This window comes from Poecilia reticulata, linkage group LG14 (genome assembly GCF_000633615.1).
Source record: "Poecilia reticulata strain Guanapo linkage group LG14, Guppy_female_1.0+MT, whole genome shotgun sequence".
NCBI classification, from domain to species: Eukaryota; Metazoa; Chordata; class Actinopteri; order Cyprinodontiformes; family Poeciliidae; genus Poecilia; species Poecilia reticulata.
In genome coordinates, this window is record NC_024344.1 from 18,140,967 (window position 1) to 18,165,017 (window position 24,051).

General features: G+C 40.5%; 1 protein-coding gene across 12 annotated transcripts in view; it reads left to right on the forward strand.

The window, feature by feature from the left end:
- The window catches only part of auts2a (activator of transcription and developmental regulator AUTS2 a), a 358,488-nt gene that overhangs the window by 124,447 nt on the left and 209,990 nt on the right, over window positions 1-24,051 (forward strand). For all 12 annotated transcript variants that reach the window (XM_008428219.2, XM_008428205.2, XM_008428211.2 and 9 more), the window contains one exon: window positions 17,368-17,469. In XM_008428219.2, coding sequence (XP_008426441.1) covers window positions 17,368-17,469 — 102 coding nt within the window. The remainder of the gene's footprint in view (window positions 1-17,367; window positions 17,470-24,051) is intronic.

The window sequence follows — 24,051 nt, forward strand, 5'->3', positions numbered from 1 at the left end:
TAGAGAGAGAGAGAGGGAGAGAGAGTGATGGTGGAAGGATTTAAGTTAGAGAGGCAGCTAGAGCTGTATTATTACTTAGGCCTCTGTCACTGGTGATGACCCGGGAGAGTGGAGAATATCGATTGCGCGTCACTCAAGGCATTCAGCAGATTGCATTGACAAAGCTTGTCGGGCCTTTAATAGCAAGGTTAGCAACCCCGGTTGGGACCCATGAGAAAACTCTAACTGCGCCTTATTTCATGGTGGCTTTTAACCATTCTCCGGGTCCAGGGAGTGGATTGATAACAGTCGGGAAGTAATTTTACTCTTATAATAGCTTTCCTGTGGTTGACATTTGTGGCCCTTAGCCCCCGCGAAAGTGCCTCTCCAAATGCAAGCTGAGAGACGGCCGGCATTGTCTGACCGCCTTTGTGTTTTTTTGTTTTTTTTTTGCGCAACAAAGATGTGGTACATTCACCAAAGCGTGGAGAGGAAGAAAGAAGCTGAGGTGGGAGGAGGTGGGGGGTAGAAAAATAAATCAAAAGGAGTGTACAAGTATGATTTATGAGAAGAAGGAAGTCCATTACGCGCTAGAGGAAGCCCAGACCAAAACACAAACAGAGCGAGGGCATGGCTTGCAAAAGAGGGTCATGGTGCAATTCATTTGCCATCGCAAGATCACTGATAGCTGCTGAAAACATTACTCGACAGAAAAGTCGAGTAATGGCGGGGAGGAATCTGACAGCATTTCCCTCTTGCTGTAATTCTCAACATAAATAAGCACCTTAAACAACCTAAATAGTCTCTCTTTAAGTCAAGTCATGTGGAACTTGGTTGAAATGTAACGGGTCCCCTGTGCATTGTAATTTGCCTTCCACACATGAGGGAAAGCTATTTCTTCAACTACTAAAGTCATTGCGTGATGCTGCAAGGTCTTGTGTGGTGATTAGTTATTATCACTGTGCTGGGGGACAAAATCATAACATCAAAAAAAAAAAAAAGAAGGTTTTACTCTGGTTTTTCCGTCAGTACGCTATATAAGAGAGAGACTCTTGTTGTACATTTAGAATTGTAACGAAATCAAAGAAAAACAGTTGTTTCGACTTGACAGTCTGTTTAGAGTCTGTGTTCTCTTAATTTTCTTGCATAGAATTGTGAATTCTTTGTAATGAGCAGAAAATGTCAAAACAATGCTGATGTGCATCAGCAGGTGAAGCGTCAAGGTTTAGAAGCTGATGGAGAACAATAAAAGCATGATTGTGATGAATAGAAGAGTAATCAGACGTCAGGGGAGAGACAAGGCAATACAAGCCATATTGACTTTACCAGAACAAGACAATATATTGGCTTTTAGGGCCAGGGGAGCCGATAATTCCCATTGTTTTCCCAAATAAGGAAAGGAATTTTAAATGGTAAATGGTAAATGGACTGAACTTATATAGCGCTTTATCCGATCATTTTTGACCACTCAAAGCGCTTTACACTAGAGTCACATTCACCCATTCGCACTCACAAACGCTCACACATTTATACACCGATACGCAGCTCGGTAAGCAATTTAGGGTTAAGTGCCTTGCCCAGGGGCACATCGACACGTGGCAGGAGGAAGCTGGAATCGAACCTACAACCTTCCAATCGCAAGACGACTACTCTACCCGCAGAGCCACAGTCGCCCATAAAGATAATGTTGAGCAATCTAATCCAGGTTTGACTAGCCATACATTGATTGCATTACATCATGCTTGTCTAAGGGCGTTTTCACACTTGATAGTCTCAAGTGATTGGGACTATCAAAAGTGCAACTCTTACATTTTCAGTCCATTTGACACGCTGCACTGTGGCAAATGAACCAAACCTGTCCCTGCCTCGCCTGTGGTGGCACTACACCAAGAACCACTGAAGGAAACTGCATGAAAACCTCTGAAGAAGACACTGAGTAGTACAACTGCCTTCTTCAACAAAAATGGAGGGGCACAAAAACTTAGCAGTTATGAGATCTCTCTTTCGTCTTTGGCAAAAGACCACGAACCATTTCTCCCACTACCACTCGCCTGTTTGATTTGGTTGTATTTACCCAGAATGCCTTGTGCTATAGTTCGCTTCCTGCTGTTGCAGCAGTCTGCTTGTATTCACATATTCATTTGAACTGCACCAGCGCTCACTTTAACCGAACTGAGACTAAGGTTTTTAGGCGGACCAGAGTTCACTTTTTTGGTCCTCAACAGAGTTTGATTACGCGTTCACACCTTCCCCAACGAACCAGATTAAAGCGAACTAAGTACTCCTTCCTGGTGTGAATGCAGCCTAAATCTAAGGTGATCCAAATGACAAAAGGACTTTGGAAATGCATCCTTCACGGCTTTACAATAAACGGTTGTTAAAGAATTTTGTGGAAAGTTAACTTTATGGATTGCATTCTTGTTCCAGAATAACGCGGGCTGCACGTTAAGCAGAATTATCACAAGCAGATGTTCAATTATTCCTGACTTTTTTTTTTATCAGTAAAAAACAAAAACAAACATACTGATAAGGAGACATTGATGCGTATAAAGCCTCGGGCAGGTCTCACTATCCAATCCACTGCGTTTATAAAGTCTGGCCAGTTTTTCTGCTTTGTTTGGCAGCTGGAAAGGAAACATAGGTTGGCAAATTTTAATTGCTTTAAAGAACTTATCTCATTGTGCCGTAGGAACAAACTCAAGTCCAGGCAGTGGTGTTTTTTTAATGGCCACAGCCAGCGAGACGTCTGTAATATTAGATAATAAATGAAAAGCTGTTCCACTAATGTTAATGGATGGTATTGTGCTGTTGCTATGCGTTTTCATCGGCCGTGCTGTTATATTGCACCAGGGGAATTTCTGGTCTCTAAAATCCTAATGTCTGCATCTCCGGTTATGTTGTTTGGCTTTATTCTGGTTGCCCTTGGCTGTTTTTTTTTTTTTTTTTTTTTTTTTTTACCCCCATTATCAATCTGTTGAAGCCTTCAGAGCAGATGTTTGGCAGACTCTTTGCAAGCTGAACAAACCGCTGCTATTAATATAGCGGGGCCGCTGCACTGTCTTGTTTTATGACTTGATAACGATACACATGCATTTTAGGAAGGCGGGTAAATGAGGACCTTTACAGCAGCAGTAGAAGCCGACTCGGGTGATAACAGTGCTGGCTTTAGGCAGACACATTGGGTCTGCCAAATAGAAACTCTATATCTCACCGTCAGATTTTACTGCCACTTCTAATCCCCAAGTTGCAGCACAGATGGAGCTGAATGCTGTTAAAGTTAGGTGCTAGTTGCCTTATCCCAACATACAACACCAATGGTTTGGCAACGGTAAATGGAAACACCTGCCTTATCCCCGACACTGGGTTTTTTTTTTTTTTAGTTTCAGTTTATTTTTAAATCCTGGAACAATCTCCACTGATTAGATGTAACATTATGACCACCTGCCTAATAGAGTTTTACATTCCCTGTTACTGCATGGACTCCAGTTGACCCCTGAAGGTATGCTGTGGTATCTGGCACTAAGACGTGTGCAGCAGATCTTTTAAAGGTTTGGCTTGACTTCTCTGAAGTACGGTTCTGTATGGTTTAGTAATAGTTTGCTTACCTGTAGCAGGAAGATGTCATGTCAGCCTGAGTTTTTTGAAAAGTAGTCAAAGGTCAAAACATTTTAGATGGTTTAAAGTTGCTATAGGGTTACTTTGATATTACTGTATCTCTATATTAACAATTGTGTGTTTTTCAGGCAACTGACATCTGTGTTACTATATGGAGCTACATTGAATGAAGCTATTTGTATTAGTCTGTCTTGGCCAATAAGTTGAAGGAGAGTGTAACCCAGTGTTAAAAACACAAGCAAGAATGAATATTGATTTAATATCTTATTCTACAATGAGATTAAAAAGTATAAATAAATAGATTACATGTCTTATTCTACAATAAGATTTAAAAAGTAATAAAGTTAAAAATAAGTTCATAAGTATGTTCATAAATATATGTAAAAAGTGCTAAAAATCTTTAAAATCTGTGCAATACGCCTTTAGTGATCGTTTTTTAGTGATGGCTTAAACAACCAATAGCTGACGCAGTCGGAATTCACATCAGCCAATTAGGTTGATTGCCCCGCCCCTTTGCTCAGATTGCATCAGACATGAGAGCTCAGAGCTGATGGTTGCTCCCGCTAATAGCCCGGAAGATCTTGTGAAATTCGATGAAGAATCTTGAAATTGGTAAGAAAAACAATGCTAGAACAGCTCTGCGTAATATATAATTCAAAATAGTAAATTCGTTTTTATTAAATGACAGAAAGCTTCCGTTGTGAGTGGCTGAAGCCCGGTGAGCATGGATGAGTGGTTACACATGCTCTGTTAGCATTTAGCTCAATACATTCACTGAAAAGTGGCTAAAATCCCTTGTAACTGATCAAATTCAGTAAAAATAACGTGGTATTGTAAGGTTTTCTATTATTACTGTTGTGTATATTGTATTTTTTAATGTAATTGCACTTATTTTTCTATTAGCACATGTTTTAATAGTTCAATGGTACTAATTCAGTCTATGATGCTGTAATGTGATTTTCTATTAGCATTGCTCAGGAACTTTCTTGCTGTTCTGAGTAGGTTAGAGCTATTGTGCGCTTAAAATCCACATTCTGATGTTAAATCATTATAGTATTGTAGATGTACTTCATTAGCACTTTTAGATTCAAATATATTTTTGTATTACCTCGTATAAGCTAATTACTTTAGTTTTACTGATATGTTTTTGAAATTTATCTGTGATAACTCGAATGACATTGTTGTACAACGAGGGAAAACTTGAGAAATGATGAAAGATCCCTTTAAATTTTAACTTTTTTTTCTTTTTTTCCAAAAGCGGCAAATTGTATTTGTAGACATGGATCCATAATGTTCCCTGTATTCATTTCTACTCTTTCCTCTCATAGACACTGTGTGCTTTACTCTGCCGTATTCTGGTCAGGTCCAACATCCCTTATAAGTGTGTGATATCGGCATTAGTCATTGAGGTGATTTAACTTACTTGCTGTCTACTAACCGGAGTGGTTTAAGGAAAACTGTCAATGCTAGCTTCTCCAGTAGTGCTAAGATGGTTTCTATTGTGCATATTAAAGGAGAAGTATTATGTAATATTGACTTTTTTGAGCTTTACATCATGTTATAATGTTATTCCGTCATCAAAAACATACCTGGAGTGTTGCCTTGATTCTTACATGCATTCAGCTGTGAAAAATGCCTGGACCTGTTGCTGCCTTTGAGGACAAAAATCCTCCTCGGAGCTGCAGTTTCCAAGCGTCCGAACGTCCGCGCTTCACAGAGCAACCCTCCCTCAGTGACTCCCGCACTCAGCTCCTGTAGACTAGCCAGCAGAAATTAGCAAACACCTGGTGGAACTGCACATCTGCTGAGCTACGCTACTTCTTATAAGAAACTACTGGTGCGGTGCTAGTAAAAACGTTGTTAAAGAGTTTATAGGAGTGATGACTTCCTGAAGGCGGAGTTTCAGAAAGAACAGGAGACAGAGGCCCAATTTCAAGATGTTAAATTACAAAGTCAAATTTCTTTTAAGTCATATTTGACATATTTAGCATTTTTATAACAACTGAAGGTACAATGGCTACTTGATGGTGCTATAAAATGATATGATGTGACTGGGAAACACACAATACTGCCCCTTTAAAGTATATTTAGTGTTTGAACTATTCAAATAGAAGCATTTTTGTGGGGATTTCAAATGTTTGCAGAGGTTAGCTCTTTGCGAGTGGATACTGGGCATCCACTGCATTCGCTTTGCACTATATACATTCAACTTCTGTGAAGTAATAATAAAAATAAAATTAAGAGCAGCATATTTTTTAAAAGGAAATTTTGCTTGCCGGAGATGATGTGGTTTTGATTGCAGAAATGCTGAACATCGATTGCTTTCATCTGCTTCAATCTCCAGTTTTTTGTCCGTGTCGTCATGACAGCCGAACAAACAGCTGCGACGGAGTCTGAAGTATATCCCTGCAGTCAGGTCTCAGAGAAACACAAAATACGGCCTTTCTAATATTCCCCCTGCAGACTTATCTGTGCCACATTTCCATCAATTTCTATTTTCCCGAGAGCTCACGCTGCTGTGACAGAGAGAAAAAGTGGTTTGAATGTCTCCGTTGACCAATCTCCGATCTTTTTTTCTTTTTTTTTTCCTCCCTGCCACATCAGCAACCACGGTACGGGATTCGCCATTTTGCAGGAGTACCCATCTTCCCTTTCCAATGAACACTCCCCAGTTTATGTTTTTGCTCTGCAAAGAGTGTCAGGGAGAGCACATTACCGCTATTCCTGTAACACAAATAGAGCCCTCTTTCCCTAAACTGGAAGCACTTGTCTATCATATTACCACATGAGCCTCACACACAGCTTGACCCAGTGTTAAGTGTCCGCGCTAAATTTCATTGCCTCCATCTCCTGGAAGGCCTGCCAATATACTGGCAGTGAATTCCTGGAGGAAAATAAATGGCAATAAAAAAGAGAAATGATAGCCTCTGCAAGCCGATAGGAGAGGAGCTTTTTTTCTCTCTGATGCCTTTTTTCCATACCGCTCTTTATCGAGGCAGTCCGGTCGGCGTTGGGAGCTGTGATTTTGGCACGCCGTCGGGCCTCTTTAGTTGGCTCGGAGTTTAAAAGCCAATATGGTAGGAACTACACCGAAGCATGTATGGGAAGAGCGGGGGATTCATATAATTAATAGGATGCAGATTTTCTCTACGTGGTTATGCGTTGACGAGCGCTCAGCCGGGGCAGCCGTAAGTGTGATCACTCTCAGTTTTCGGCGCCCTTCTGGGAAGACGTCATGTAACAATATCCGGTTGGTCTAATTTTTTCCTGGCCCGCACTGGGAACGTTGGGGAAACGTCACCCGGGGAATTAGAGGCATGTAAAGTGGGCTGCAAGGTTATTTTACTGCCACGCTGGGCCACTATAACAAGTTGTTCGGATATGATCTGAGAGAGTAGAAGTCCCCCACTGCTCTTATATTCTCCCCCCGTCCTACCACCGCACATTTTTTTTACTCTCCACCTGCTCAGTTCATTATTAAATCAGGGAATTGTCCCCATAACTCAATCCACTCCACTACTACATTATATGACCATTTGTGAGGAGGGTGATTGCGACGCGGGGCGCAGGATGGATGTTAAAAGCATATTGATTTGTCTGTAATGTCGTCATAGATCAGAGATTTATGGCGATGTATAAATGCAGCCGCAAGCTTTAGTAGCCTCCAGCCTGGGGTTGGAGGAAATGGAGTCCTTAGTATGACTGATGAGATAAAGACAGTGCTCTCAACCGCGTTTACCCCCCTCTCCCTTTCTTCCCCCTCCCACTTCCCACCCTTATGAGCCTCCGTTTCCCCAACGCCTCCTGCTTCTCAGGATGCTCTCGCCCTGCAACTGTGGGTCCATATATTTGGCTCCAAATTCCAGCACAGCCCTCGAGAAAGCCTCTTCATTGGCTTGAGAAAGGTTGGAGTGGATGCATGTTAGCAAGTCGTCACTCGTAAAATGTTTTAGCAAAGGCTAGCTCGACGCAGCACATCGCATACGGATGCTGCAGTATTAAACAAAATATAGGTTTGCTTTCTCACGTGTGTAGAGTTAAAAACTCTAAAAACTAAACTGCAGGATGCCAAAAGGTTATTTGAATTTTGTGCAACTTTTTGTGGAGTTGACAGCATATGGAGAAATGCATTAGCTTTTATGGGAACGTCTAAGAACAGCATATGTGCACATTATTTAACTATAAGACCCTGTTCAGCCTTCCTGTTATCTGCTAAAGGCTTTGCTTTCACTCACACACAGTGAGAAAATCTTTATTTGAAGCCACTGAGCGCACATTCCTTTTTCACAAAACGTCAACCAAAAAGGGAGTGGTATCCAATTCTAATGGTTGTAGGATTTCTCTTTTGTCTTTTGCAAAAGGACCTTGAGCCATTTTTCCCACCAGCACTAGACTTGTGTGTTTGTTTTGGTTGTTTTTACCCAGAATGCCAGAATGTTTGCGTTCTGCTCTGGGAGCGGACACCCGTGAATTTGGCAATCACATTTATCGTGATTGCCAAAATCACGATAAATGTGATTTTGGCAATGAAAAAAAAAAGTGAATTTTTTTTCATTATAAGAATTTTGATCTGTCATCATGATACATTTCACAATTTATTATGCAAAAAATGTAAACAAAAATAAAAAAAATCTGACATTATGAAATGGAAATGTTTTTCAAGAACTATGAATGATGTGTCATGCAGTCACAGCGATACAGTTGCCTAAACAATGAGTAATTAATAGTTTTTCTTTTAATCAATCTTATCAAAGAAAGAATCAATAAAATGTCCATATCGCCCACTCCTAGGACTAGTACCAATACCCCATCCTAAGAGCAGGTCCTAAGTCTTTTAAATTGACATTTTGACTCTGATAGCAGCCCACGTGACATCCATGGTTCAAGTACAGAGACGAAACAAGCTAAATTGAGGTTATAATCACAATCGGAGCTCTGTGACCTCTTTGCCGCACTAAGGGAACAGCAAGCAAATTTGTAGCTGTGCGAGCCAAGCACTGATGCTCACTGACAGGCTGTGAGCGAGGGTGGCAGAAAGGGTTATGGGTGACAAGAGCGTCAGGCGGGGCGCCTGTCTGTGGAAGTTAAAGCAGCTGGGCCTTGGGGGTGTGCGGAGGGAGGCAAAGTGCAGGGTCACCATTGGGCCATGCTGTTAGGCTCACCCACGCAGCCACTGTCAGAAAGATGACATAGGGCCCAATGTCAACCCCCGTGCAGGCCCTGACTGTCCCGCGGCCCCCATTTTCACATTAGTCTTGTCAGATAAGGCCGGCTGTGAGATAAACAGGCCCAGCAGTTTCCAACTGCTGTTGTCAACCAGCCTAAGGTGGCGTTGGTGGATGGGGCTCACTGTGAGGCTGATGTGATGTGGAGGCTGCAGGGACATAATTAGCAAAGCCTAATGCGGTCCTAATGTTTCGCATTGCTCTGTCCTCGGGCCGAGGGGGAACATCTGCAGAAAGTCAAAGGAAATTCTCTAAGTTTGTTTTTAACCGTTCACTCATTAAGCTCTACTTCGCTGGTGTGCAGGACCTCTGAAGACGGCGTGAGGGGAAATATTCATGGTGTGGTGCAGTAGAAACTGAGGGGATCTGACAGTTCTGCTGGAAACACACAATTTATTAGCAGCAACAGAGCTTCAGCAGTGGATTATCTATAAAACTTTCATGGTTCTCCCTTAGTGGCAAGCAGCCATAAAACTTCCCAAATGAGGGACTTGTTAATTTACTTGTTAGAGCAAATTAAAAATTTATAAGCGCTTTTAGGTAAATGAGATCCTCTTTCATTGCTGCCCTAGTGGGGATTCTTCCTGCCAGATCCTGCGAGGACAGGTTAGCTGTTGTGAAAGCCGCAGAAGAACAATAAAAGCCGTTAAATTGTTCCAGGTTTTATTACCGCCGAGCTCCGCAGCTGCTGTTGCGCGTAACTAAGGGAAACCAGGAGCTGATGGCAGCAGAATCCCACTGAGGCGAGTAGAAAACTGAGGCCAGTTCTCTCCCCCCTTATTTTTTTTTCCTCTGTGGGATGAAGGCGAAGGAGGGGTAGGGCGGGGTATCCGCTGTAGATTGGTTGTGTACGACTCCATTTAAAAAGGCCTTTGTGGTTCAAAATGTTAGCAGGCCTACTTTTGTGCTTGATTGCATTGGGGCTGTAGTGCAGCCCTTGAGAATAGGTCAATACACTTGTAAAATTCCACTATGGCAATGGTGAGCACTTTTCAGTAAGTGAGAAAATAATTGACTCCACATGCTCAGGAATATGTTGTAATAGCTGTTTTACAGCACCTCTCAAGGTAACGCTGCTAAATTAGATATTTCATTTTGCCTTTTGTCTCAGAACGTACAACTGTGATCATTTGGGACGAACGTTATTGCCTTTTTTCACTTTTGTTTTGCTCGCGTAGCAACAGTACGGCTGAAAAACGTAGCACGACATTTAAACGTTTCACATCAGTTTAGCGATAGTAATTGATATTGATAATTATTGAATTTTTTGTTTTTTTAAATACCTGACATACTGCTAAGCTGATGGTGTAACATTTCCTGTTTTATCCACAGTTTCACTCTGCGCCATTGTTTATTTTTAAGCAGCGATGAGGCACGGTGGCAAAACCTGAACTCCTGCTGCTCAAGTTACTCAACAAGTTGTCGCTAGGTAACCAGTGAGTGAGTGAGTTAGTTGATGCCACCCACCTTGCTTAGCTGGCCATGAGAGGTTGAGCAGCTAAAGCCTTTGCTCTGTCTACATCTCCCAGAATGCTGTGCGGTTATGTATCAGAATTCAGTGAATATTCTATTAAATATTCTATCAGATGTATTATGTATTGATATTGATCATGTGTGTATCGTGATATATATTGATTTATTTTCCAGCCCTACTATGAATGTGTGTTTTTTTCGACATGTGAGGTCATAAAAAATACATGTTTGTAATGCTTGCATGCTTGGATCAAGTACTGATAGGATTTTACATGTAGCCATAGTAGTATTGCTTTGTATTGTGTACATATAGTAGCACATTTTATTCTGATAGGAAATGCCCGTAGGTGGGCAAGGAGCTGTCAGCTTTTGTTTGTATAGGCTGAGTGAATATAAGAGTGCATGGGTGAATCTACAGCAGCCCGTAGGAGAGAAACTGTCTGTCCTCTGATATGTCGCAGGAACACCATTATATAGCAGTATAGTGGATTTGATGTAGTGTTTTAGTACCTTAAATGTGATTTTTTTCTGTGTAATACTTGTTGTAACTCAGAAATCCTGAAAAAAATTGCTTTTGGGGATCCTTTGTGGGCTTTAATATCTGAAAACTTAAAACTTATCTTAACTTAAATGACTTAAAAGTGTAGTATTGTGTAAAATTGACTTTTTTGGACTTTGCAGCTTGTTATAATATTATTCCTTCATCAAAAACATACCTGAATTGATTCTTTCATGCATGTTTGGGAAACCCTTTAGTCTCTCATGGCAACCATTTAGCTGTTCAAAACGCGTGGATGTACCTACCGCTCCCTTCAAGGCGCAGCTCCCCTCAGAGAGCTGCAGTTTCCATGCTTCAGAGCTTCCGCCCTCACAGAGCAGCCCTCCTCTGTGGCTCTCTCACTCAGCTCCTTCAGACTAGCCAGCAGCCATTAGCAAACACCTGGTGGAACTGGGGATCTGCTGAGCTCATGCAGTGCAACGTTCATAAAAATATTGCTCCAAGGTTAATAAAGGAGTGACTTCCTGAAGGCGGAGCTTTAGAAAGAGCAGGAGCTTTTAAAGAGACAGAGGCCCAATTTCAAGGCATTAAATTATGAATTCTTTTAAGTCATATTTCATATACAACTTCTTTATAACAACTGAACATTGTGATTGTGCTCTAATTGTTTTTCTGCAGTTACACATGGGTTGTTTTATTGATTTATTCATTTTATTTAAGTGTTGCTAACCAGATCTAAGTATGATAACCAGGGGCGCCGCCAGGAATCTTGGGGCCCCCTGCACAGCCGCTGTTATAATTTTTTGAGTCTATTTGACACATAAAAGCATCACAATTTTAAAGTCTTGCATCTGCCTTGCCTTCTTTGGTTCTATACTGATAATTAGCACAATATTTACTGCTCATGAATTTAACACCCAACAGTCCACAGCCAGTATGCAAGTAGGTTGCTTAATTTTTTTCTATTAGTTTTAGCTTACTTTAATGTCTCTCCATGAGCAACAGTGAAAAGCAACGTGCATCTACACATAAAGCAATTCAAACTTCTCAAAAAATGCTATGTAGTTTCTTTTTATTCAAGCTGCAGTACATAACTTTAATAAAAAAAAAGGTTTCTCAATATTTGTTAAAGCTGTCATGATGTGACAGTTTATGAGACAGGTGATCTGTGTAAACAATCAATCTCCTCCATCTCCTTCCTGAATTACTATTACTGGTTAAAGTACTGCAACGTTCTGACCAAAACAGCCAATCAGAAACAGTAGGATGCTCTTAGCGCTGTCAATTAGCCTCATTCACTCACTGCTAAAATGTGCTAATGTTAGAGAAACAACTTATCATTACAAGAAACTGTTGATCTGCTGTCATTGTAGCTATGCTAACTAGACTGAGCATTCACAACAGGCTATGCTAGCTACAGCATAGCACAGAGCGAGGGGGAGGGAGGATGACCAGCCACATTGTGGCTTGACAGCACTAAAACTCTCCTGCCACTGACTGGTTGTTTCTAGCACTGGGAGAAGGCAAAGGAAATAGAATTTTCACAGATTATTTCTCATGCCATACTGTCACAACATAATGACAGTTTTAAAAAATATGTGAAAAAGTTTTTTTTTAATAAAAGTTGCATACTGCAGCTTTAATTTCACTCAGGAGAGGGCGGGTCAGGAGGGGCGTGGGTTAGAGCTGCTGCTGACTGACTCACCTGTTAAGTGGTAAAAGGTATAAGGACAAGTTAAATATATAAATATGTTGGTAATTTTTTTCCTTAATTCATTAAATGCTAGTGAAAAGGAGGCAAACAGTAGTTTGTAGCTAATTATGCTAAATGGTTGATAATCTCACAGTCTACCCACCTCTCTTGGAGAAAAACTGGGTTATAAATTAACACTCTTATCTTTTTCTCTCTCCCTCTCTTTTTTTGAAAACCTTATTTTATAACTTATCTTAGCAGCATAGTAACTGCCACAATCGTTCGTGTCTTCCACTGGCTGCTGCTAACAGCGTCACGGTGAAGCGCTCTAAGCAGGAACAAACCATTTAACGCATATGGGGGGGTTCAGGGCAAATATGGATGTGTTTTTTGATCTGGGAGTGGGAACATTACATTTTTACTGCTAAAAACAATCTTTGAAAATACAATATGATTAATTTTGTAATTGACAGGGCCCTGTTTTTTTTTTTCTTTTCAATTTCTATGAACAAAAATAAATAAATTAATTAATTCTGGAGGGCCCCCCTGTTGGTCAGGGCCCCCTAGAATCGTCATCACTCCCCCCCCCCCCTATACAGCTCCCCTGATCATAACTAGATATTGGACTGACAAAACTACAAGGGATTATGGGCTTGTAGTCACAACCTGTTGCATCTTTAAAGTAAAATTGCACTGACAAATTGGTCCGTTTTCAGCTCTGACCAAAGTTGATACTGTGACTGAGTATAAATGACATTATTAGCTCTTTTCAGCATCAGTGAGGTGTTTTAAATGATAAAGGTCTATATGTTGAGGCATGTTCATTTAGGCCATAAAATACTTTTAGCAGATAGTAAGAAGGTTGTTAAAATCAGACAGTTTTAAAACTTGGAACACTGTGAAAAATGTGAACTCAGGCAAAAAGTATTTTTATATCTTTCCTTATTTCTTCTTATATTATACTGCAGCACATAATGAGAAACTGGAGAAAAGTAGAGTCATAATTTGTAGGTCTAACCTTGACAAATCTAATGATTACAAATCAGCTACTTGAATCTTCAAGGAAGTATTACCAGAATGTTTTCCATTGTACTTTTTTGGTCTATTCAGTGTATCTGCTTAAAATATTTAGGGGTCCAAGCCTACCGAAGTCAACAAAGCAGCAGCGTTGAGTCAAGCAAATTCAACTTTGTTAGTGGAAGTTTACCATGCACTTAATAGTAAATTGAACACATTATTGTATTTAATTAGTATAAATTTAAACCATTATTTTCAACTTTATTATTTCTAATTTCATCTAATATTAAGAATACACAGATAGATAAAGTTTCCCTCTAAATGCAATTACCTACTACTTGATTTCCTTTGCATTACTTCTTGTGCACTGCGTCCCTACACACACATGTCTCGTCTCTCCACCGTAATTTACCTCGGTGAAGTGCACTGGTGTTCATTACAGAAGGTTTAAAACTGAAACTAAGTTTAAAAGGCCGTAAAAAGTATGCCGTCCATGCTGTTTCAAGTGGGAGTGATCAAATGATCCCGGATCAGGTCACAGAGACGGCCCCCCAAGGCCCCACACGGGGGTTTCTCATTTAGATTTATCACCAGGCAGCAGGTCATTAAATTTCAGCTTCCCCGTTTGATCGTACTGACCAGCACCATTCCCTCCATTTGCTTAAGACATCCATTAATCACACCGTAAAAAGAAATGAATCCATCAGCTGAAGTTAAAAAAAAAAAGAGAGAGAGCAGATGAGGATGAGGGGGGGGGAAACACAGGCACACACACGCACACAATTCTCTGAAGTAATTTAAAGGAGCTCAGGGGGAAATTAAAGGGAACAAGCTGGGGGATACGTTTTCAAATAGCTGTGTAATCAGGTCCTGAGCTATGTAATAGCCCCGAAAGATGAGCCGCTCTTTATTGGAATGTCTTTATTAGACATGTTCTTCAGACATTACATGCAGCTGAATAAATGCGAGATTTCTGATTTCATGGACTCCTTTCCCACTGATAAACCAAGACACAGATGGTGTGATTATGTGGTTTTTCTGCAGCAGAGCCTAGTTTGATTCCACATTGATTAATAAAACACAAATGTCTATATCTCTCCCTTTCCCTTTCCCTCTCCACCCCTCCATCCCCACACTTACTTGATTATATCTTTTATAAGCCTAGCACATATGAGTTCAGTTCCTGGCAGAGAATATTTGATGGAACAGTCGGTAGCAGCTTTTCTTTGTCTGCGCGCATTCATAAATGCATGAGTGTGCTGGCGCGCACTACTCATTGTTGTCAACAGGGACACCGGTTGGTTAATAAATATTATAGGTCAATGTGTTTTGATGAAGGAGCCTGAGACTGGGGGCGCAGGCGGCATCCCTCGTGCTTTCTTCACGGATCAGTTCAGAGGCCAGGCTGGATGAGATATTGTTCCCGTTTTCCCCTCGAAGAATTTTCTCCTGTCCCTTTGGACAAAATGGCATTTACACCCCTGTCGCACTATTTTGTGTCTGCCTGTCCTTTCATTGACGTTGTAAGGCACGTTGTCGTAGAAAAATAACTCTCTGGCACATTGGATCACCACATAAGTGATATTTGTGAAGTTGTGAGAAAAATTTGCCTCAGTTCGCACTACACTACCCTGGTAAAAAAAAAAAAACAGCCCTTTGTTCTACGCTTTGCTTCGTACGGAAGTTCTGGACTCTCTGCTATTGAGAAACGATTGTTTCCTGAAGGTGTGGACTCTGATGAGGTCATTGCTAATGCTTGCCTGTGACGCATGTAATGTAGTTTGATGCCTGCAGTGTAAACAGCCATCGCCCTCTGCAAAGAGAGAAATGCTGAGCTGAACAAGATGACTGTTAATTCAGTATTTTGAAGCATGGCCGACATAGACTGAACGACTTTGTTCACTTCTTCTGCTGCCATTGCTAAAACTACAGGTAGACTATAATTTATTGGAGCAATAAATGCTGGTCGTAGAAGTTTGCCCTGCAATCAGTGGGTCGTCGCTTTGAGGCTCCGCCCCATCCATGTCTGTCTTTGTGTCCCTGGACGAGAGACAAGCTAGGGACACTCAGATAGAGGATTAAAATGTCAATTTCCGTCAGTCAGCTGTTCCTGAAATAGAGAAAAACAGTTTAGATGGTGATGTTACTACAAAGGTAATAATGTTCCCCTTCATGACAGTAGAATGATCAGAATATCACAGCCTTGATCCCAACATGGATGCACTATTCACATCAGAATCACATCATAAGGATACATATACTTAAAGTTCGTTAAGACTTGATCCTCCACAATATCAGAAAAAAGGAAAGTGTGAAGCAGTTTTACAAGTACAAAGATAACCTTTTTTTGGTTGAATGTCTTGTACTGAAGCTACTTAGTGCTTCTGAAGCTCAGAACAATGCTTGACATCCCTCCCTGCATGGCCTCTTTTGTCTTAAAGCGCGCCTTCCAAGCTTTTTGCACCATGTGGACGCACGATCACAAGCCTTCTCAAACTTTCACACACATTAAAACGGGCCCACCAGGCATTCCCAGTGCTGAGATTCTCTTATCACATTCGACACTCCAGTGAATCCACCAGTCCTCTACCCATCATGCAGTTCTCCCAAGGAATGGGATTCCTTTCACACCACTAATGGCTACAGAAAAGGGAACATTTTCATTTTAATTATCTGCTCAGCTCAAGGGTTCCTTTGGTATTCCCCTGCCTTGTGCCCTTTCATCATGTTAAATTATTGCTGATACCTGGAAGGAGACTAGTGAAGGAGAGGTGAAAACACACATCCGCCCAAACACACACACACTAGAGCTTTTGCCATTTTGTGCAGAAGACGGAAAGGGAAGTTCTACTGATCGGTGTGAGCAGCATTGCACTCTAGATTCCCAATATTTTATATTTATATCCGTTTACATTTACAGCCACAAACCAGGGATTTATCTAATAAACCAACACTGAGTGGTGCTTGTTTGTAAAGTGGAAGGAAAATAATATAGTTCATAACACTTTTTTACAAATAAAAATCTGGAATCTATATAAAGTGTTTCACTTGGTGAAACCGTCACCAAGCGGCGTCGTAATTTCAGTACATATTTTATTATATGTAAAATATTATTGAAAGAATATTGTTTTCAATAGTATTTGAAAATAATGTTTTCAGATATTTTTATTTATCGACCGAGTCTGTAGTTTTGTAAGGCATTATAAGTGGTAAAACATTTAACTTACCGTCTCAAAATGCAAGCATTTTCTGTGCTTTGTACTAAAGCCAACATGAGAACCAGGAATTTGGCTCGTCTTTAAGAAGCAGCATGGACATCAGTTGCAGTCCAGTCCCCACGTCCTCCTGCTGAACCCTGCACTCCCAAGAGTTCGCCGTCGTTCCTCAGACTGTGTGAGGCCGCAGACGCTGCCAGATTGGCCGGTCCTTCCCTTTTTTTTTTTTTTTTCCTTCCCTTCTCATCATTTAGCCACATCTCGAACAGCGTACGTGGAGGATGGCACTCGCCGGGCTCCTGCTGCCTCAGCATGTGGTGTCTGCTCGGGAAGGAGAGTGGCTCCGTTTGAAGGTTCCGGAGGGGTCTTTGTCCCCGTTCCCTCTTCCGTGGGCCGAGAAGAGTCGCATACTGAGAGATCAGATGGCGTCAATCGTTGGCAAGCGCGGCGACGTCTACTGAACAGGCTCAGAAAACATGACAGATTTACAGAGACAGCGCTGCAGATCCTGCCAGTTCTCCCATATTCATGAGCTGACTTCTGTGGGACGTCTTGCTGAGCTAGAGCTGTGCATGTAGATAATTCAGACTGCAATATTAACAGTTTTAACCCTTGATTGCCTTGTGTGTGTGTGTTTTTTTGTCTTTGTAGCTGAAACCTGGGCAGAAAAACGGCAAGGACAGCGACAGTGAGAGCGCGAGCGGCGAGTCCAAGCCTTCCATCAGGAGCAGCTCCAGAGACAGACTGACAGATGTGAGTACCTGAGCCGACACGCTGCCGTAAAATCACAACCTCACTTGTATGTAAACATGTATGACGGATGTATATGTGGATCAAAGAAAAAAAAAAAAATGTGGCCACGGAGGATTTCATTTCTCTAGATTAATTTCACATAGGGCTGGACAATAAATCAATGATACATATCGTGATGCAGGGTTTCCCACAGAAAGCCTGGTGGTGAGGGCGGAACGGCAGCCATCCAGAGGCCCATCGTATTTTTGATTTAAAAGATGTCTAAAGTTGGCAGGAAATTTAAAAATATGCCTAATAATTGTTGTTTGAAGACATTATTAACAATACCTTAACACAAACTATGAGAAAGGCAAACATTGAAAGGCAAATTAAAATAAATATACATTTTTTACGCTCTAGTTGTTTCATCCTAAAGAAAGTGTCCAAAATTTTTTACTCTTTTTAACCACGACTTTTTCACTTTATTAACTGAAGTTGTTAGCATGTTGACTGCTAAAGACAGGAAGTGGCTACAGAAAAAAAAAGAACAATACTTTGTCATTTGAAAACCCTGGTGATAGACATGTGATAATAGATAAAACGTCTGATAAAATATACAATATTCAACTGAATATTGAACTCCAATCCAGAACTGCACATAATTCTGTGAGACGTAGGCAGAGGAGAGGCTTCAACCACTCAGCCTATCACAGCAAGGTGGGCGAGGCTGGTGACCTCAGCTAACTCAGTCTCTGGTTACCTAGCAACAACCTGTTGAGTAACTTGCGCAGCAGCAGTTTCAGGTTTCGCCACCGTGCCTCAAAGCTGCTTAAAAATAAACTACAGCGTGAAGAGAAAACTGAATAAAACAGGACAGGTCATTCTACCAGTTTGGCAGTATTTCAAATATTAAATAAACAAAAAAAACAAAAAAACAATTGATGTCAGTAATTATTGAAATCTACTGATATGAAACACTGACATTGTGATAAGTTTTTCAGCCATAGTTGTCCAGCCCTGATTTCACATATTTAAAAGAAGAAAATCTCCTATTCTCTGAAATGTTCAAAAGTTGTGAATTTTCAAGAAAAAAAATTACATTTTTCATTTTCCACATACATCTACAATATTGAAACTACAACGTTCTATGACACTGTGAGGGGAAAAAACCCTCTTAAATTAAAACTCTTAAATTAGGAAAAGAAACTTTTTTTTTTTAACACTGTTAAGTAAAATAAATAAATAAAAGCCACAAGTTCTCTATTGCGCATCTTGATATGTTCCAGAGTGTAAGTGGAACATTCTGAAGGAAAATTTGCCTCTTTTTTCTCAAAATGTTTAGTTTTCAACATTTCAACAGTTATTTACTTGTACATATGTGAAATTATTATAGATTTTCTTATTTTCAACGTAAATATATTCCTGCGTAGCCACATCATTAGATTTCCTTTATCTACAACGAAATCTAAGTTAAAATAGCTTAGAAGCTACGTGTTCCTATAAAAACAGGAACACATATTCACACTAAAATATAGGATTGGTGTATTTTTTTTGCCAATTTTTTTCCACACTCTATAACACAACACACATAACCAACAGTAATAGGAAGACAGCCGCTACAAATTCTGCTAGACTTTTATAAAACTGTAATGTCTGCTGCCGTTCGCCCATGTAGCACAGAAAAGAAGGTAAGTTGTGTCTTTTTCATCACTCACTGAAAACAGTACAACTGTGTAACAAAGCCACCATATTGTTCACATTTCTATCCTGGGAAAAGGGATTTCTGGTTACGATATGACCACAGGATCCGATGTATATGTACAGAACATTTTTTAGTTGTGGTTCTTGTGAAGCCAGATCATCATTTCCTTCAGATATACAAAAAGGCTGAAGACTCTTGGTGATGTTTCTTCCTTGTTTGCACCATGTATATGTGTTCCTGTATATATTTCTTATGTAAAACAGCCTGAATCCCAGACTCTCTCCCACCTCTTTGATGCTGGCTAACATGCTGCATAAGCAGAGCGCTGAAAACATGGCAAAATCCAGCTGCTGGAGCCTCAACAACAAATCTAACAGTAGATTCTGCTGCAGCATTTCCTGTTTCACGAAAAGCGCACTGAATCCAGACAGAGTAAAACATGGATTACCATATTAGATTTCTGTCTCTATTGAGTTTACCCACACTTGGTAGGTTTTTATTAGAGAAGCTGACTCTTTTTCCACTTTATTTTGTAGGAAAATCCACCAGGTTAGGGTGCAATAAAACCATCGAAGATATTAGTTTATCAACTAAAATGCAGTGAAATCTTGAGTGATGGATATTTTTCTATTGTGTTTTTTCAACTATTGAAACCTTTTTAAGTGTTTGGTAGAATTATCTTTTAAACTATGACTTTAGTTTTCTTCCACAAGCTTTTCACAATAGTGTTTTTGGCCCATTCCTCTCTCTGAAACACAAACTCCTTAAGCCAGTGTTTCCCAAACTTTTTCTCCTGCGCCCCCCCAGTGATTTCCAAACATTTTCTGCGCCCCCCTGTCCCTGCCCCTATTGGGGGAAGGGGGGGTGGGTGATCTACTTTTTTGGGAGCAAAATGAGTGTACGTAGCTGAACATAGACAACAACATCGGTAGCCTACAGGCTACTTGTTAACAAGCTTATGTTGCTGTATTGATATTAGCTAGTCATCTTTTAGCTAACTTTACCTGCATCCAGCAGCTTTACTCAACTCAGTCAGTTAGTTTGGGGAAAAAACTGAAAATTTCTTTGCGTTTTGCTGGTTTGCTGCCATGATTCTAACACACACATGCACAGCACTGCCGCACAGGTGTAAACCCAGCGGGAGCATCGTAGCGTTCATGTTGCGTTTAAAGGCGGCTCGGAAAAACAGGTTATCACATATTAATGGATGAAACAGTTTTAACTGCTGATAACAGATAAAAGTGACAGAGGAGACAGATATGGGAAGTGTGGAAGCCCCTACTGTATCAAATTGACATAGGAATAACAGAGAGTTGGCCATTCTAAGGTAAAAACCAGGCGCATACAGCATTCATGTTTTTTTTTTTGTTTTTTTTTCATCCAGACGGCTTCCCGCGCCCCCCCTGCAGTGGCACAGCGCCCCACAGTTTAGGAACCTCTGCCTTAAGCGATGGCCATTCCAAAACGTTGACCTCGGTGACCTCAACCACTGCTGGTGTATTTTGGATCATTGTCAGTTTGTACCCAAGCTTTAACTTCGTGGCTGATCTCTTAGGATGTTCTTTTCTTATTGTTTTAGTTTCCTCCAAATTAAATTGGATTTGCAAACCGTAATCTTTTTTTCCCCCATTTATCTTTTGAAGTTATGGCTTCTTCCTTACTGAATGGCCTTTCAGCCTATAGGTTTTAGTTTTACTGTGGATAGTGACACCCTCACACCAGCGTTAGCCAACATCTTCACAATGCGATTATATCGTTATCTAGGATTTCCCAATTTACTACATCAGTGATCTTAATGGATGGATTTTAAGAAGTTCATTAGAAAAATATTCTAAAGCATCAGTAAAAATCATTTTTTAAGTCCTAAATGAACAGGAAAACAGAAAAGTTCAGTAAGATTTAATGTCAGATGAGGGAAACAGGTTTTCCCCTTTTTTATTAGGGGTATATAAATAACTGATTTCAACTTTATAGCACAAAAGGAAACATACATCCATGAATTCCTTATGAATATGCAGAAGGGTAACAATGAGGAGAGTAGAGCAGCTGTGTGTCCCTCCACCAGATTCCGAGATTTAAGGCCAGCGGACTCCTGGGACATTGGGAGCTGGCCTTCTGTCTCTACTCCTCGATTTGCGTGGAAAACACAGCGAAGAGATCAGATATCTGGCCATAATTAAAGCTGCCAGTCGGGAGGCGAGCTTGTCTTTGAGGAAGACATGGCCGAACAACTGAAGCAAAACGGATTCTGCGTGTAGCTTTACAGTGCTTGACTGGGCATGAAATGAAATAAGTAATTTGATGTTGACAACAGAAATTGAAATGATACTTGCTGATTTTTGTGGCGACGGTGCAGCTGCATTCCAATACGAGTCGAGCGTAAAGCACAGCTTTTGCAGAAAGCTCGTAATGATCCGAGACTGACTGATATATGGAATGATGAAGCGTTTACTGTCGGTTCTATGTAACTGAAAACGTCTTCAGCCAGAATTATCACCACTGTTTTTCCTCTGTGAACATGTTGATTTAATTTAGTTTAATACAGTACATAATTTGTTCTCCTACAGATATTAGAGATTGGTTACAGTGATTAATAATACTGATAACTAGATTTTTAGGAGGCAGCATTTAGCTTTAATTTGCTCCGAGTTGATGCTAGCTCTTTAGCTCATATCCAGATACTTTTTAACTGGTTAAATATTGATGTTTTCATTGTGTCCTGGTTTCCTCACAGTCTCTGGTTACCTTCATGTTAATATTCAATAAATTACTTCACTTCAAATCCCATTTTAAAAGGAACAGGCTTGCAAAGGGACTAGCAAAAACAATTAGCGTACTTTAGCTAACGTGGTCACGTTTACATGATACTGTATATGTTGAGATACGTTCACTGACCCTTGACAAATAAATACGTAAAATGAGATGAAATATATATATACAGTAATGCAATACCTTTTAGCACTACCTTTGTCACACTTTTTTATATTACAACTACAAACCATGGTTTGTCATGTCACACATTTACATCTCCCCCTCCCCCTAAATCACTTTTACCTAATCCGACATCTACTCCACTCTGGAGACTCAGGAGAAAGGAGGAGTTTCTGCCTGGTTTCCTCTTCTTCCTCTGGTCAAGACACCCCACATGAGAATGGCCGAGCCTTCAGACGAGCTGCTGAAGGCCGCCTGGGATGTAGAAAGACTTTTAGACCCGCATGTCACTATAGACGGTCTTGGTGTATGAGGCTCCTGCTCTGGTCCCTACAGGTTTTTCGAACAAGTCCCCTCCAGCCACGCTGTAAAAACCCACTTAACACATCACAAGAGGCGCAAGCCGGTGCATTCGAGCAGCGCTCTGTTCCCATGGCTTATAGGAGAACATGGTGAAATCTGAAAAAGGATCAAATCTTCCCGCTGCGCAGAAGAACCGCTCCATTTCTTTCGTGTATTACGGTGGTTTGCGAAAGGATTCACAATCTTGACTTGTTTACATTTTGTCACATTTGCGTCACTTTAGTTCACGTGAGAAAACAGCACAAACATTTGAAGTGGAACGACATCATACCTAACTCTTCACTTTAAAAACATTTAAATAAAAATCTGGAAAGTGCGGCATGCATTTCTTTTAGCGCAACCAGCCTGTGTCAGTTTCAATCTCAGTGTGAACGCAGCTGTTCTTTGAAGACCTCAGACTTTAGTTATTAGTGAACAAACATCATCAAGAAGACCAAGAAACACAGCGAGACCAATGCAGCATCCAAAAATAATTATTAATAATAATTAATAATTTTTTTTTTCTGCTAAATGATCAACTAAATAGACTAAATAGCTCAACAACAAATATATGTATTGTTTTTAATCTTATTTGGTTATTCAACCATCAGATTGATGCAACGTGCTACTATACCCATTTAGCTTTAAATTGTTTCATGTGCTACTAATGATTCATGGAACTTCTTTGAGAAAATGTAGACTGTGGGCGCTACGACAGGTTTAGCACTGAGATGCTATTTTATGCTGGAGTGTTGCCTTGATTCTTTTATGCATCTTTGTGAAATCCTTTAGTCTACCTTGGCAACTGTTCAGCCGTGCTTAACGCCTGAGTGGCGTTAGCGCCGCCTTTAAGGCATAGCTACTCCTCAGAGCTGGAGTTTCCAAGCTTCTGCCTCACAGAGCAGTCCTCCCACACTTAGCTCCTTCAGACTAGCCAGCAGTAATTAGCAAACACTTGGTGGAACAGCGCATCTGTTGAACTGATATGTGCTGCATCTTCGTGTAATGCTGGTGACAACTTTGTTACTGGACTAGTAGAAGAGCGCTATTATGATGACTTCCTGAAGGCGGAGTTTCCAAAAGAGCAAGAGACAAAGACCCAATTTCAAAGCGTTTAATTATGTAGTCAAACTTCTTCTAAGTAATATTTGATATAAACAGCATTTTTATAACAACTGAAAGTAATATAGTTACTGATGCTCTAAATTGGCACTATATGTTAAAATCTGTGTAAGTAATTAAGTGAAATTAACACGTTAGAGTCTGGGCCCCAATATAGATATAAGTATGACACAATATCAAACCTCAAACCTGACAGGACATGGCTGCACACCTAATCTGAGTGGAGAAGCAGCAGAACCACCTGTGGCATTGGAGGAGCTGCAGAGATCCACAACTCGGGTATCAGAAACTACTAGTCATGGGCTCCACAATTTTTTCTCTGTGCAAGAATGGCAAGTATAGAAAGAGAGCAGTTAAAAAAATCTAGTTTAAAATGTGCCACAACTTATGTGCCAACCATGGATAACTACAAGTTTTTGCCATCAGATAAAAATAAAAAATAATAAAGAAAAGGAAATGTACTTATTCTACTCAAATAAAAAAGCCTCACATTGCATTTGTTACAT